At 43.2% G+C, this 16,489-nt stretch overlaps 2 protein-coding genes and 1 pseudogene across 2 annotated transcripts; 2 read left to right on the top strand and 1 right to left on the bottom strand.

The window, feature by feature from the left end:
- The first annotated feature begins 2,535 nt into the window (after positions 1-2,535).
- LOC115683963 (probable 2-oxoglutarate-dependent dioxygenase AOP1) lies at positions 2,536-4,127 on the top strand (annotated as a pseudogene).
- Positions 4,128-6,206: 2,079 nt separating this feature from the next.
- Positions 6,207-8,014, bottom strand: LOC115684047 (molybdate transporter 2). Its single transcript, XM_030608739.2, has one exon. It carries the CDS (start codon positions 7,898-7,900, stop codon positions 6,446-6,448), a length of 1,455 nt encoding a protein of 484 aa, XP_030464599.1. The 5' UTR covers positions 7,901-8,014; the 3' UTR covers positions 6,207-6,445.
- Positions 8,015-12,071: 4,057 nt separating this feature from the next.
- LOC115684007 (uncharacterized) lies at positions 12,072-16,461 on the top strand. The gene is made up of 7 exons (XM_030608681.2): positions 12,072-12,305; positions 13,167-13,282; positions 13,423-13,541; positions 13,642-13,804; positions 13,894-14,120; positions 14,514-14,835; positions 15,103-16,461. Exons 1-7 carry the CDS (start codon positions 12,147-12,149, stop codon positions 16,250-16,252), a joined length of 2,256 nt encoding a protein of 751 aa, XP_030464541.1. The 5' UTR covers positions 12,072-12,146; the 3' UTR covers positions 16,253-16,461.
- The last annotated feature ends 28 nt before the right edge of the window (positions 16,462-16,489 follow it).

The raw sequence follows: 16,489 nt of genomic DNA, 5'->3' as shown, positions 1-16,489 counted from the left end.
ATAAGGGAAATTAATTCGCCTCTAATCATCGTCGTCATCTCCTAAAATTATTTAGGTTTCTCTCATGTATCATCTCTAATTCTATATTGTTTGTTCGAATCAATTGAATTAAGTCATTTGGATACCATTCTGAGGGAGCGACTTTGTGTCTGGAATCAGGGAATGGGGGACATTTGGTCCCCCTTCTGATGAATAGACTTTGGTACAAAATAACAAGTATAATAAGTCACCTTAGCACAATTAGTTTTATTTAACCAAAGAACAAATCCATAGCTATCTAGGCTGACTCCACGATAAGGCGTGTGAAGATATTCAAAGGCTTTGTTTTTCAACTTCTCGTGCTGGACTTTTCTCTCTACATATATACTAGCAAAAAGACACAGACTATGGGTGCAAACAAAGGAAAAAATATTAAGCGAATAAGTTATTTGGGTTGCTTTTCTTCTGGTGGTCTGTGACTGGGTATTACACTTTTCTTGATGGTAATTTGGTAACTTGGAGAAGCAAGAAACAGACTACCATTGTCAGGTCCAGTGCAGATGCTAAATCTTGTGCTATGGCACATATTGTGGCTGAATTGTTGTGGTTGAACTCCTTTCTCTAGGAGCTTGAATTGTTTATTAATCAACCTATTGATATGATGTGTGATAATCAAGTAGCTATTTATATTGCTGGAAAACCTATTTTCATAAGTGAACTAAGCATAGAGAAATTAACCGCCACTTTGTAAATGATGCTGTGAAGCGGAAGTTGGTTTCTACTCCTTACATTGCCTCTAGAGATTAGTTTGCTTATATGTTCACTAAAATGTTGTTTCGTCTTGCCTTTGTTGCTAGTTGTTCCAAGGTGGGCATGGGTGACCTATATGCTCCCTCAAGCCCAACTTGAGGGGATCGTTACGTTATTTGAGTGGTATATTGCTGGGAAACTGTTTTTCATGAGTGAACTAAACATATAGAAGTTAACCATCACTTTGTCCATAATGTTGTGAAGCGGAAGTTGGTTGCCACTCCTTACATTGCCTCTAGAGATCGGTTTGCTTATATGTTCACTAAATCATTGTTTCATCCTACCTTTATTGCTAGTTGTTCCAAGCTGGGCATAGGCGACCTATATGCTCCAGCTTAAGGAGGAGCGTTACGTTATTTGAGTGGTGTCGATTTTATTTCCTTTTACGTACATAAAAATATTATGGTCATGTATAATTTATATTCAACATAAATATATTATGATAGGTGTAGGGCTTCTGTAACACAGAAATTGAGAGTCCCTTGTTGGTTTTTACTATAGGTTTTCTTCCTCTCCATTTCTCCTCTCTTCCTTCTTATCTCTTGACTATTTGCCGCAGATTCTCTAATCAGCTTTGTGACAATTATATTTGAATCAATAGAAAAGCCAACACTCAAAATGGGTAGTGAATTGAAGGCTCACCAAAGCTTCCTATTCTCAGTATCTCTAGTGAAAATCTGAAACCAGGGACAACTTCTTGGGTCTCTACATTCAAGAAAAGGGAAAATTACCAAAAAAAGTCCTAATCATATTACACTTGTGCCAATTCAGTCATAAACCTTTCAATTGTGTCAATTTAGTCTCAAACATTTTCACGTTTTGCCAATAAAGTCAATCCGGTCAATTTAGGCCGGAAATCGCTGACGTGGACATCGATGATCCTACGTGGCACGAACAACACTGACGTTAACATTTTTCATATTGTTTTTGAATTTTTAAATAACTTTTTGATTTTTTCTGTTTTTTTCTTTACTTTACTCTTTTTTTTTTTGGACTCAAGGCAGGCAAGGGTCGCCGGCCAACCCTCGCCGGCACGGTCGTTCAAGTTGCTTTCGGTTTATCATATGATGCTCCACGCACAAGTACCTTATTTCATCAGCACATATACAACAGCAAAGAACAAGACACGGACTATATTTTATGCGCATACATATGTGTCTTGGACCACCATTGGAAACCGATAGGAACCTTGAGTACTAAACTCAAAACTGAATTAAGAAAAGATCAGGCGACATCCCATATGATACGATCTGTAATATCCCCATTATTAACTGTGGAGGAATCAAATTCTTCAACGACGATACGTCTCTCTCCATGCAACTGTGTAACTATTGATCAACACCCATGCGCAAGGACATAAGCGCGACGATCATTTTCAATTGATTTTGATTGACTTGTACATTATCGGTGGTCTCGTCTCCTAACTAACTAGGTTGTGCATTAACAATAATAAAACAAAACCATGGGCGATGCCGGGATTTCTCAATGTCCATGCAAACAATAGCATTCTATAGACAACTTGGTATTGTGCATCGTAGTCAAATCACCATCAGAATCAAGTGAGGATCGACCAGCCTGAGTGATTAGCGCTTGGAACATGTGAAGTTTGGTATATTATGTCGGCACAATTTAATTGAGAATCTAATTAGGCTTTGTGAATGCTCTTAGAGAATATTCAATTCCAAAAGCAAGCACCTCCATGCCTCCCCAGTCCTCGTCTTGACTCACGGCAACCTCACCATTCTTATGAATAGCGACCAAAACCAAAAACTAAAACCCAAATGTAGCAATCTAGAAAAGATGGGGTCAGTGGCAGAATTGAAGCTCCCAGTGGTAGACTTCTCGACCCCGGAGCTCGAGCCGGGCACTGCCGAGTGGACCGCCATGAGGGACGGGGTGAAGTGGGCGCTGGAAAGCTACGTACGGCTGCTTTGAAGCCCGGTTCGAGAAGGTGCCTGTCTAGCTGCAGGAGTCAATGTGGGGCTCGGTCCGGGAGCTCTTCGACTTGCCCTTGCAGACTAAGCTCCGGAATGTCTCGAGCAAGCCCTTCCACGGCTACGTCGGGCAGTACCCCGAGGTCCCGCTCTACGAGATCATGGGGTTCGAGGACGCCGATGTGTACGGCAAGGTGGATGGCCTTACCACTCCTCTATGGCCCGAGGGACATCCGAGTTTTAGGTAAACCAAAGTTTTTTGAACACGAGAATCGATTACATATATATTGTGCCTCTAGGAATGCAAAATCCTATGTTCAGCTAATTAGCTTGTTGTCTAGATGAAATTCTTATTCCATTAACTTCAGGCGACTCGTGTGTTGGAAGTTGCTTCTCGATAGATTTAACGATTACGATGTTGCTTCTCTCTGTGTGTGGCAGCAAAACCATACAATCATACACGGAGAAGCTATCGGAGCTAGATCAGGTGGTAAGGAGGATGATCCTGGAGAGCCTCGGCGTCAAGAAATACTTGGATGAACACATGAACTCGACCAAATACCTTCTTCGCGTCATGAAGTACGCAGGGCCGCAAACCACCGACGATAAGATCGGCCTCAGCCCTCACACGGACAAGATCTTCATCACCATCTTGTGCCAGAACGGAGTCCACGGTCTCCAAGTCCAGACCAAAGACGGCGAGTGCCTCAGCGCTCGACCCTCGCCAAATTCTTTCGTCGTCGTGATAGGGGACTCACTCTACGTAAGTCTTGATCCCTTTTTACCTTTTGAAAATGATAGGCGAGGAGTTTCGCATCTCATAACCTTATCATTTCGCGTTCAAATCATGGAACTATGTGGTTACGTTCACCATCACCGAGCAAGATGTTTTCATGTGACCTATGATTACTCAAGTCTTGACATGACTTATCATTCACCAATCCGGTACTCAACTTTATTGTAATTCTTCAAAATATGATTTTACATGTCGTGACTGCAAAATAACATTGATTTGATGATATAATGTTAGCATGTCTCAAGAAACAACCATTAGATAACGTACTAATTATCGAACTTAGTGCCTCGAGAGGACGAATGGAGTTTTGGGGCATGGAATAAAGAATACAATCCTTAACACATGATATGATCCTACAGGCATGGGTCAACGGCAGATTGCACTCTCCGCGTCACCGAGTCATGATGAGCGGGAACGAGGCGAGGTACTCAGCCGCACTGTTCTCGATTCCGAAGGGCGGGTACATAATAAAAGCGCCGGACGAATTGGTGGATGAAGAGCACCCTCTGCTCTTTAAGCCCTTTGATCACATGGAGTTCCTGGAGTTCTACAACACTGAAGCTGGACAAAGAGCTGAATCTGCTCTCAAAACTTACTGTGGTGTTTGATGTTGTCTTCCATGGTTGTCATGTAAATTGGCACAATTTATGAGTGTATGGAATGTCATGGATGTACCGTGCTTTACTTTTTGTGAGTATGCTTCTTTCTTAAGTTATCCGAAAGAAAATCCATTTCGATAATTTTTGCTTCTGGAATTGTTTTGGACGTGGACTTTTAGACTAATCTTACAAAATGGGGAAAATTTGTCCAAAAAAGCCCTAAATCTATTGTACGGAGGTCAATTCAATCCTAAACCTTTCAATTGTGCTAATTTAATCCTAAACATTTTAACAATTTGTCAATTTAGTCCTAAACATTTCAATTGTGCCAATTCTATTTCAAACTTTTTGATGATTTGCTAATTTAATCCTTAATCTTTTGATGATTTGTCAATTTAGTCCTTCCGGACAAATATCCAAATATTAAGTTTAGGACTAAATTGGCAAATGTTCAAAAGATTTAAAATTAAATTGACACAATTGAAAAGTTTAGGACTAAATTGGCAATAGTCAAAAAGTTCGGGACTAAATTAGCACAATTAAAAGGTTTAAGACTGAATTTGCTGTCGTAAGTAGGTTTAGAACTAATTGGACAATTATCCCTACAAAAGGGGAAGTAATTAAAAATTTAACAAGAAATATAGCGTTAATCCTCATGACTTCTTTCAGTTTTAATGATTTGTTAACATGTCTAAGACTTACACCTTTGGTTGTCCTTAATTAACTTCCAAGATCAATTGCACAGGGACCTATTGGACTTTGAGTGATACTCAAACTTAAAATTGAGATTAACCATAATCATCACACTGCTTCTTGTAAAACTTAAATAAACAAGACGAGGAAATTGTCCAATCAGTCCTAAACTTATTGTACGGATGTCAATTTAGTCTTAGAACTTTCCAATTTTATCAATTTAGTCATAATCCTTTGCGCGGAATTCTAATATAATCCTTTCAGCTAATTTTCGCTAGAAATTGCTAACATAGCAGTGTACCACGTAGGACAGTCGACAATGACTGGACCACCACATCAGCAATTTCTGAAACATTAGAATTTCACTTAAAGGTTTAAGACTAAATTGACAAAATTGAAAAGTTTAAAATTGAATTTATATCCATACAATAGATTTAGGACTGATTGGGTGATTTTCCCAAATAATGACCGACTGAGGATGGTAATTTTGCCTCTTAAGAGGTTAGGAAATATTAATTATGTCTTATATAATCGTGAATTAAAGGAGGAGAGACTGTCTTCTATTGGGCCATTGCTTCAAATAAATCGAGATGTTTTGTGATCGTGTTGGTAGCAGCATGTGTGTATGTCTGGTTCTCTCTTTCTTTCTTTAAAGGAGCTGCATCATTTGTTGTAAATGACTGCTACCTCATACTTGTTTGGATCAGAACTCTGCTTTGAGAAGTTTCTGATCTTTAGCTCTCTGAGTAGGCTTTACTTAGAGCAGCAGTCGGGGAGATAGTTGCCGCTTGTCACGCTAGAGACCTTCTCTGATTGGGTCATGCGCATTGCCGAAACCCGTATGGCCTGCGATTAGTTTTACGATTCCGGGATACCAGTGAAATAGGTGCTTAGTTCAGGAGTTGATACCTGGCAAGCATATCGATGTACCCGTTAGGCATTTTCGCATAATGGGGCGGCGAGGTGAAGATCCATCTTCACCCTAAGATAGCCAGCCAATCATTAGCCTCCTGATATGCATTTCTGCACCGACCATGTTATGATCTATCCCAACGGAAAGAGGGCCGTGGACATGGGGATATTCCTCAGCTGCTGGAACCTGGGAGTCCTGGAACGAGGAACTAATGTGAGGTACCTTCATTTCACGAAGCATCAAGCATGCCCTCTAGGAGAACATTGTCTCCGGAAACGACATTCGTTTGCCTCAGCTTGAAACATACTGCGCACATCCATTCACTTGCCAAGCAGCACAAAATGTTGATTCGGCTCGTACATAGGATAGGAACGTTCAACCAGCGGTGACATTTCCTTTTCCTTCATACAACACGAAATCTGATTTAGCAATTAACAGCAGACCATTCTATCCCGGATTACCAATCTATCTTGAGAATCAGCTTATCAGCAAGAAAGGGCAGATGAAGATTTATCTTGGACCGAAGCTCCAATATGCGGATTTTATGCATTAGTACAGAATGAGATGTATACAGATTATTTGTACAGATACCAGCTAGCTATCATCTAACACCAGAATGGTACAGCATTAAACATGCCTTATGAACTTGCAAACAAGATTTGCAAACCCGCATCTCGACAGAATGTAATACTGGAGCAGCTACAATCCCAATTATATAGCCTCAGGGAACAACATTAGTCTCATTTCCGGAATCTTTGGTTGCAGATCTCTGAAACCTTAACGAAGAAAACTCCATTCGCCTCAACTTCAGTAACAAGAACAGCAGAATCCCGCACCCAAATCCTAGTGCAGCACTTGACCCCGTCAAAGAAACAGCAGCACACACCAACATCACGAAAGACTCCTCCTTTGTGTTCATATCTCGCGAAGCCATCGCCAGTTCGATCCCGGCAAACAGCAACAGCACCCCAAGAATCCCAATTGGGAATTGATTCAATATCCTCACAAATGAATTCCCAAACAGCAACCCGAGCACCAACTTCCCTATCCCCAGAAACACTACCGAGGCACCGCTCCTCCCCCCGAACCGGTACTGCCCTGCAAGCCCCCCGGCTCCATGGCATACTGGCATCGCGCCGAACCAGCACCCCACGAAATTCATGATCCCTACACTGATTGAAACCGATGTGGCCGACAATTCCCTATCTGGGAACAAATCAGCGGACAGTTTACACACCGCAATCACCGAATTGAGAATCGACAGCGGGATCTGCGGAATCGCTGCGCGTAAAAACCCGCTCTTCCAGTCATCCCAAGTTATCATCAACACATGCAGCTTCGAGGGGCCGAATTTGAGGCTGGTAAAGATTGAAGGGTCGCGGATAACGCACAACACCATTCCAAACAAGAACACTAACAGAGCCGACGGAATCGCGGACAACATCCTCAATCTACGGTCGATGTTTCGCTTAGATCGCGACAATTCAACATCAACTTCATCATCGTCACTTTCATCCATACAATCCAAACCTCGAACATCTGTGGAATCGTCGTCCCCAGACCCAGTACACAACACAAGGAACAGAACAGCAGCAATCGCAAGGACAAGGCCGTCGAGGCCGAGCCACGGCCTCGCGGGCCCGGACTTGGAGGTGACGAAGTCCTGATCATACCTTATGTACTTGATCGCGGAGAAGGCGAAGGCCAGGCCCTGCGACAGCTGGACGCCGCGTACGACGGGGAGGGGGATGTAGCGGTAGAAGAAGGACATGAGGCCGGTGGCGCCGAGGACGAGGAGGACGGCGGCGGTGGAGAGGCCGGCGGCGGCGATCTGGGAGGGGGAGAGGTGGGGGGACTCGGAGACGGCGACGGCGGCGATGGACTTCATGGGCTGGACGGGCATGGGGATGCCGAAGAGGACGCCGGTGGCGACGTTGTAGAGGGCGGTGAAGATGAGGGTGGTGGAGAGGTCGAGGTGGGACACCAGGGTGAGGGTCAGGACGATGGGGATGTAGGTGCCGAGGTCGCCGACGGCGCCGGAGAGCTCCGAGGAGAGGGCGGTCTTCAGGCGGAGGTGGCGGCGCCACCGGCCGTCGAGGAGGAGGGGCGTGGTGTCGGCGGCGGAGGGGGAGGAGGGGCGGCAGCGGCGGTGCGGGTCGGACGGCGGGTCTTCCATGGTGGCTGTCGAGCCGTGTGCGCGATCGAGCGAGGACGAGAGATATCGTTTAGTTCATATCGTGTCGGTCGGATACTTGCGGCTCTTCGTGGATTGGTCGGGGCTTAATGTGGCAAATCTCCCCAAAGGAGAAAGTTCTCCCTCCGTGATTACACTTGAGTACACTTTTTGTTGGTGCCGTATCATCGTACCGTGTCGGAAATTACCTCGCCCGATTCATACAAGAGCGTCCGACATCCAAAAATGACCGGACCCTTATAATCGATGCGATGTCATTGTAGAGCTCGGTGTCGGTCAATTTTAGTATCGTTAAGTGGTCATTCAAAGAAAAGCCTGTTGATGAATACTAACAATCGACACGACACGGATGTAAGGTCAGGTGTCGAGCGATTGGGCTATCGATAAGATATTAAGGGCAAAGGAGCATGTCAATGATCATGAATATCGACGATTACGATCGGTTGGCGATTGACACTCGGTAAATTTAGCTAAGTGGTTGAGGCGGAAAACTAAAAGCGATGAAGATGCCGATTGGGGAGTTATCGACAGTTAGCAGAGAAGAGTGGCGTGCAATCTTGGAAGCTTGAAGATGAGCCCAGAGACTACCGAAAATTGTAAACACTTATGGATATGATGAATGTGCAATAATGAAACGTGATCATGGAGCCAAAAATCATGGATATGCAATTATAACTTCTGATTTGAATATTAACCGCTGAGGAGCAGTTACGTTGTGTAATAAGCTATATAGGCTGTTTTTGAATCGTTGTAGAGACCCCTGATCATCAACACAAGCAATGTATTTTTCAATTTATCAATTTGACTTTCCAGTTGATGTACTTAGTTTCCTATGGAGTAATTAGCGCTAGTTCTTGTTGTGGTTACGCTTAATACTTCCTGTCCGAATCGCCATGAAACCGATTAGATCCAACCTTCGGTAAAAAGGTTATTTCTGTCGCGTGGAGCCATGCCCCGGCGAAACAAAGTAAGACCTAAACGTTTATATCGATGACATCAACATGAGATTTTTTAGATTTGCTCGAAGCCCTCAAAAGCATTCGTTCTTCCTGTCAACCTCACCGAATAAGGAGCACTGGACCTTCCTTAATGATCCCCAGTTTATTATAGTGGAGGTGCCGGAAGGACGACGAAGGAGGACATCAAATCAAAAAGAGAAAGAAGCGTCCACGAAAGTTTGAACGGTAGTTGGAAAAGATGACAAAGAGGACATCACATCAAGAGAAAGGAAGGAGGAGCGTACACGAAAGTTTGAATGTTAGTTGGAAAAAGTTGGCTTTGGACAGGAACGCTCGTGTCTCGCCGATACCCCCGGCCCTCGGAAACCTCTGAAAGTCAGGTTTGACTCTTGGAGGCACCATGAGGGCACGTGAAAGAGAGGCTTTGTCGACCCAAAAACCAAAAGAAAGAGAGCCTGTGAGGCCTCGGTTTCGTTGCAGATGCAAAAGCCCATTTGGAAGAGAGAGCTGCTGGACCGAGGAACGAAAGAACTGTTGATCGGGGGGACTTGGACTCTTCTCCCCTATGACAGCTTCCTCTGTCATGTTCCTGAAGAGCAATCTTGAGATTGGGAAGGGTTTGCCAGGCCTTCGATCGAACGTGTTGCTGGCAATGGTAGCGGTGCCTTTCTCTGCCATGATAAACGGCATCCAAACAGCCCTCTTTTTTATGAGTATGATGGGTGAAGAATACTTCCTGATGCTGAACAGTGTTCAGTATGCAAAGCTTGCAATTTTATCAGGTTCAAGAAGCCACGAGTAGAGTGGCAAACATTTGACTCTGGCTTTCTCTCGATATCCTGAGGCACTCCTTTTATGTCCTGGCTTATCATCTATAACAGGTTGCCCGCGAAAGATCGAACGATCTCCTGGTGTTTAATTGTCGATCCCGCTCTACCGTCTATGTGGAGTTGCAAATGAAACCAGGGACCATTTAGGATGCATTTGATTCGGTTTCTCTAAAGTCCCTTGGGTCATTGCTGGAGTGTTTAATAAATATTTTAAGAGTCCATTCGGGGAAATGCTAGCATTTCTAAAGTCCTCCAAAACTCTCAAGGCTTTTACCTCAAGGCTACTACGTACCAGCATTGGGTATTCAGGATATGAAATTTTTTATATCACTCTTGCCCTCGTCAATTTTTCGTATTCCTCTTTTACCCCTTGATATTCCACTGTTCATCGTCTTCCCAGCAGCTCGAGATATGGTGACTTGTCTATTCGTCATCTGGCCTGGCTTGAGATCGAAGTCGAAGTCGAGGTACGAAAGCGAGATTTGGCGACTCGTCGAGGTCGAGATTTGAAGTCATGATCTTACCCCTCGGCGATTCGTCGCCTGGCCTAAGTTTGAAGTCGAAGTCGAGATGGTTTCCGACTCGTCCCCTGGCCTAAAGTTGAGATCTAGCGACCCATCGCTTGGCTTGAGGTCAAAGTCGAAGTCGAGATATAGCGTGCCTGAGGTCGCACGACTATGGTGGCCCATCGCTTGGTTGCGCGACTCTGGCGACCCCCAACCTGGGTCACGCGACGGCCATGGCCAAAGCTTGCGGCTTCACCAGAGTTATTGAGGAGGGTTCCAGATGTGGTTCTTTGTTTTTTGTTTTTTTCTTTTTAAACCAAAGTTCTTTATGCAGATAGTGTTGTATTTTATGCAAAAGCATTTCCCAAAAGCCGAACCAAACACAGCCTTATTCGCAATGATCCTTTTGCAGAAGCATTTGAGACTCGATTCTTCAGCCATGCAATATCCAAAGAGTGCCTGGTTGGTGGAAAGATGAGTCTTCTACCAGTTTTAAGGGCAAATCTCTTCCCTGTTTTCTACAAAAACTTGCTTGGAATGCTTTTCACTATCATGCGTGGAGAATTACGAACTCCAGAATCCACTCTTCTCCTAGCCATACCAGTGATAAGGTTCTTCATGCAATTAAACACGATGTTAGGTACCTCTACATAACACCAGGAACATTACTTTTGACAGAAATAAGATTTGAACTAATGACATCTTGCTTCGACGAACGCGGGATCTAATTCTGACATATCCGTCTTAATTGGGGGATAGCTTGCTAGCTTGTTGCTGGTTTCATGGGGGCTTGTGGCGATGGAACAAAGCTTTCTTACTCACAGAAAACAAAAACAAAAGAGCAATTGACAATTGAGGCCACACGAGAGAGAGCACAAACTCTTCTCAAGTGACAAAGATGAGCTCCCAAATGGAGGAGGGTCCAGGAGGTGCGAAAATCAAAGGATTTGAAAAAAGGAAGAGTCGCACTTTTTTGGCTGGGACAAAAGTCGTTGTCCCATTTTGTTCAAACTAGGATGATGTGGGGAAAATGATTTGGTTTTTTTTTGGCTTTCCAAACATGGAGAATTCAACCGCCCAAAATCTTACAGATTTTCCGTTTTCTGTCTAGGATCACAAAATCTCCCAATTTCCATCTTTGAACGGGCACTTTACATGGCCCAGGTTTCTTTGGATCCAATGTTGAACGGATACAGGAAAACAATCTCTGCTTGACATATTGTCCCTTACAGGCAAAAAAATTCCATTCCACATGACCAGAAAAAGCATTTGAGTTAGAATTACGAGCCGCTCGAATCAACCGCTTTTTCAAGTTCAAGCTCGACCCGATTTAGGTACTTGGATTGACTTTAACTTAATGAAAATGAAATGCAGTCGAGTTTGTGGTATCGCACACGGCGAGCTCGCTCGCACCCCTTGCGGCGTAGCACAAAAAGGAGTATGCGTCCGTCATCAAAAGATTAACAAAAAAAAAAGTGTTTTATATGACGGTTGTATGACGAGAGAATAATTACACAAATGGTTCAAGAATTTTGAACCTAACGTGCAATATCGTCTCTAAACTTTTAATTTGTTCGTCTCTGAATTTTTCGTACATGTTAAATCTAGTCCCTGAATTAATTGAAAATGTTCAATGTTATCCCTGAACTTGATTGGTTAGTCAAAAGGGAGGTATATTCAATTCACTTTTTTAAGCAAAAAAGGAAACGGAATTCATTGCCGGGGACCCACTTGGAGCCGTTACACGTATGGGCCTCCACCGTTTTGCCAGCGTGGCACCGGACTTTTCGAAAGGCGCTACCCCTTCCTTTTTCAAAATCAGTCGACCGTTACGTCCCCCCCCCCCTACCTTCTCCTCTCCCATCAAAAGCACCCAGCGTCCCTCTCTCGTTGCTTTTCACTCCCACGCGCACCCACAGTGTCCGGTCAGGAAATGGCAGCTGAGCATTCCTTCTCCGAGCCGGAGATGGAGGTCGACGACAGCCTCGGGTACCCGGTCGCGTATGGGAAGCTCTGCCGAGACCGCGGCGCCAGCCCGTACGCCCACGGCCCGCCGTTCGCCTTCACGCCTCACGCTCTCCCGCCACATGCGGTAATTTAAGCTTGTTCCTTGAAAGAAAAGAGAAAAATTGAGTGGAAATGATATGATGTGAACTTGGTTTCTTTTTTTCTGGGCAATTCTCGGTAAATCTGCTCATGGGGCAAATTAAGGTTTCTAGAATTGAAGATTCTTATTTGGGTTCTCTGATTTAGCTGCATCTAGTTAGCTAGCTGTGGAAAAGGTGTTGGCTAGCTTGAATGGAAGAGGGATTGCTCATATTGTGTGCTCCAGAGATCGATGTGTCCAAGCTTTCTGTGAGTTTAATTGAAGAAGGAACCAACTGTACATTAGTCTGAGACAATTGCCTTTAACTATGTGAAGCTGATTAGCCTGTCCTGAAATGGAAATTTTCATTGAGTGAAAACTGCTGCAATTCTGCGGGTGACAGTTCGGCTTATCGTGTTTCTTCTCTTCTGTCCCTAGAAGTATTCAGTAAGTGAAGATGAGAACACATAAATATAAATGGCCTAATTGATGACTTCTCGCTGAGATGCCATGGCCTAACTAGTTTAAACGGCGTGTTCGGAGAAAATTCACATCACTTACGACCTCATCAGTAGCTCTCAGCTTCTGCGAGAATCGTGCTTCCACCAGTGAACTCAATTTCGATTCTTTTGTTGCCAACGTAGTTCGATTAATTGCTAGGATTTTATAAGTGGATTGTCTCTCAGTTCTCTACCAATTGAAATGAAATGGGTAGGTTGGAAAAAAATTTCTAAATGTTATTGTTAACTGTTGTTAGTAAGTCTTGCTGCATGTGTGTGACTATGTCATGAATGAATTATTTCATTGGGTGAGATCTTCACTGGCTACTGTTCCTGCCTTTTCATGTTTGGTTTTATGACTTTGAAGGCTGCAATGGTAGAAGATTTGGAGCTGATGTTTCCGATAATCAACCCAAAAGCAAAGCCTACTGCCAAGCCAAAGATCTTTATCAGCCTCCTGTGGAAGCAACTTAACCATCTTGGGTATTCACTGGATTTACCAAAATATTTTATGAGTGAATTTACCTCCAAAATGCCATAAAAGAGTTTTCATAAGTTAGCAAAACAGACCTAGTATAATCATCTAGTCACAATATTTTGAGATACATTGTCTCTTGATGCAGGAATGCCGGCTTTGATCCTACGGTAATTCGAGTGGACCCTTATGGGAATGTTCTCTATTATCATGCTGATTCGGCATCTCCGCTCGCCTGGGACATTGATCATTGGTTTCCTTGCTCAAGTCTGTAAAACCTCTCTCTCTCTCTCTCTCTCTCTCTCTCTCTCTCTCTCTCTCTCTCTCTCTCTCTCTCCAATTCTAGATATGAACTATCTATATGCAGGAGGTGGGTTGACTGTTCCAAGCAACTTGAGGATATTGCAATGGCAAGCTTGCAAGAAAAAGCATAACAAATTGGAATTGCTAGTTCCATGGTGGGATTTCCAATTAGGCATCTCTGTGAATCAGTTCTTATCGATCTTTGCTTCATCGAATTCAGATTTCAGGTGGTCATTGTACCATTAATTTGCTTTTCATATCAATGTAAGGCGCCAAAACTATGAGTACTCAAGACACATCCTTTCAATTTTGGCAGGCACAGAGCATTCTCGTTTTTGTTCTTGGAAGGTGAAAACGAAGAAATAAATGCCTCCCAAACAGTAGAATCACACTCTTTTCCTCAGCACTTTATCGAATCAAAAGAGAGAGTTGGCTTAGCTCCGGCTGCCATTGTGGTTTCTCGGAGGGAGTCTCGTGATTCCTTTTCGAATTTTATATTGACCGATTCTAATAGAAAACAGAGGGCACACAAGGCTATGATGGGTAAGTAGGCTTCCCTCTCCACTTATGCTTTTAGTGCCTTTGTTAGAGCAGAAAATTTATGAGACCTCTTTATTTTCATTTTTTATGATTATTATCTTATGTATCTTACTCACCAACTGAAAGCCAACAAAATTCACCAGAACATAATCTGTGTGAAACATAGGATTACTGATTGAAAACTAAATCAGCTTATCATATATAAGTAGATATGAGGTGAAGCTATTTGTGAACAGGAGAGAATTGGTTCAGTTTGAGACAAAGATCAAAAGTTAATTTTGATTGCACTGAGGGGGGAAGGAATATTAAAGTTTAATGTTGCCCACAAATGGGCATCTCATTATGAATTTGGTTCGCTATTGTGATGAATGACCTCTGTTAGTTTTATCGTTTCAGTGGCCAGTAAGCTGAATTCCAGCCCGCTGAAAGAAAATGAAAACCCGAATCAGTTGAGAAATCCGTACCAGGAGATTGTCTTGGCTAGAGATTCACTAAGACGAAAGGACGAGGCGACAAAAATGCAGGCTGAACTAGCAGAACTTGATGAAGAAGTCAACCAGATGAAGAGAAAGAATGAAGAGGAAAAACTTGCTATTCAAGACTTGGAACTAACCCTGATAAAAAGGAGGAGGAGGGCTGAAAAGTGTAGAAGACTAGCAGAGGCACAATCTTCGTATAGAACGATGCTGGAGAAGATGATTCGAGATGCTATGCATCAGTAAGAGTCCTATACCTCTCTTTATCTTCTTACCTTTACTACAATCCAGTTATATATAATTTTCTGTCTGATCGTCATTTTGCTCAAAAGTCGGGAACAAACATGATTTTCGAGATTATAATGCGGTGATGACCATACTTTTACAGTTGATAACTTCCACCCCATTCCTCAATTTGTCGAAAGCAATCAATAAGTAGACAAATCGCATCTTTATTTTTTGTGGCAAAATTTAAATTGTTAACAATTTTCCTTTTCTTTTGGCTTCAGGAGTGTCATCTATAAGGAGCAGGTGAGACTGAACCAGGCTGCAAGTAATGCACTAATGGCAAGACTTGAAGCCCAGAAAGCAATATGTGACGCATCTGAGAGAGAACTCCACAAAATCCACAAACAGAAGGATGAAATTGCGCAACAGGTTCGTCCCGAGTGGGAGCAAGCAAGAAAGAGGTCCAGAATGGATGATACCTTACTGATTGACGAGAAAGACAAAAAAACGATCTTATATTTACCAGGAATCAAGCCGAGGACACCGTTACACAAGGAACTGAGACTCTTCCTAGAAGAGGAACATAAAGCAACCAAAGCTCGATTTTCTCTCACTGGAGAGCAAAATCTAGAAGAAGCACAACAGGGACACCAATCAACTGCGAAAGATTCCCATGAAGAGAGTCCCGAAGATTGTCCTGCAGTGAAGGATCAATCTACAGGACAGTGTGAACCGGAGGTTTCAGGAGAAGGAGAAGGGAAAAGGCACAGCATTTTATTCCCTGCTTTACAAGAAACAGAAACTGAGGAAGATGGAGAGAGCAGGAAGCAACGTGGAAAAGCCAATGTTGAAAGATGGCTGCACATGCTGCTGGAGAATACTAAAGATGAACTGAGCCCTCGAAATGAAGATGAAGGGAAGAGAATGACCAGTGATGAAATAATCAGGAAGATGGACCATAAGTTCCCACAGAGAGAGGAGGAGAAAAAGTTCTCAGATTCACAGGATGATGCGGGTCTTGGAAAAGCTCAGGTGGAGAACAAACAGAAAGAAACTCAAGAAAAAGAAAGTGAGATAAAAGAAGAGATTGTTGAGACAACAGAGCTGGTTAAAGCGCCTTATGTAAGAGGCCAAAGGAGTGAAGTAAGCCGCCACGGTGTTGTAACAACTGTAAGTAATGAGAACATTGAGGGGAAAGAGAGAGGAGAAAAGTCTAAAAAAGAAAAGGGGCTCGTGAGATCAGAGAGTGCAAGGATCCTTCGACGGATTCCGTCGTCACCATCTGTGATCCTGGGGCTGAAAAAGGGTGTGGACTGCATCAGAAAGAAGCCCATGGTGGTTGATGACATTGATGGGGATGAGAATTATGATGCAGAGAGCAATTTCATCAAATCATCCTTCAGGACAGTCAGGAGAGCTGTCAATTTATAAACCCCTTCACTCAGCAGCTTCTCTATGCATTCATTTGTACTTAAAATATTCCGTTTTATGGGGTGCTTGCCAACGACTCCATTTTATAAATAATTGTGTGCAAAGTTTGGATTTTATGTTTCATTTGTTCATTGAAACTGGTTGTGTAAGCTTGTTAACGGCTTGGTTCGATTTCAATATCCCAAGTTCTTGGCTATATTTTTTTTCAAGGTTCTGTCTTTGGCAACTAAATGTGCA

The sequence above is a fragment of the Syzygium oleosum genome, unplaced genomic scaffold (assembly GCF_021117445.2).
Source record: "Syzygium oleosum isolate NSW1041296 unplaced genomic scaffold, Sole_v2.1 Sole_v2.20, whole genome shotgun sequence".
NCBI lineage: Eukaryota > Viridiplantae > Streptophyta > Magnoliopsida > Myrtales > Myrtaceae > Syzygium > Syzygium oleosum.
This window is presented reverse-complemented; position numbering and strand designations above follow the sequence as displayed.

What these genes read in the sequence shown, in the direction of transcription:
- LOC115684047 (XM_030608739.2), bottom strand. Translation starts at nt 7,900, where the DNA reads ATGGAAGACCCGCCGTCCGACCCGCACCGCCGCTGCCGCCCCTCCTCC.
- LOC115684007 (XM_030608681.2), top strand. Translation starts at nt 12,147, where the DNA reads ATGGCAGCTGAGCATTCCTTCTCCGAGCCGGAGATGGAGGTCGACGAC. An exon ending in ACGCTCTCCCGCCACATGCG is followed by an intron (nt 12,306 to 13,166) that starts GTAATTTAAGCT and finishes ATGACTTTGAAG; the next exon opens with GCTGCAATGGTAGAAGATTT. An exon ending in ATTCGAGATGCTATGCATCA is followed by an intron (nt 14,836 to 15,102) that starts GTAAGAGTCCTA and finishes TTTTGGCTTCAG; the next exon opens with GAGTGTCATCTATAAGGAGC.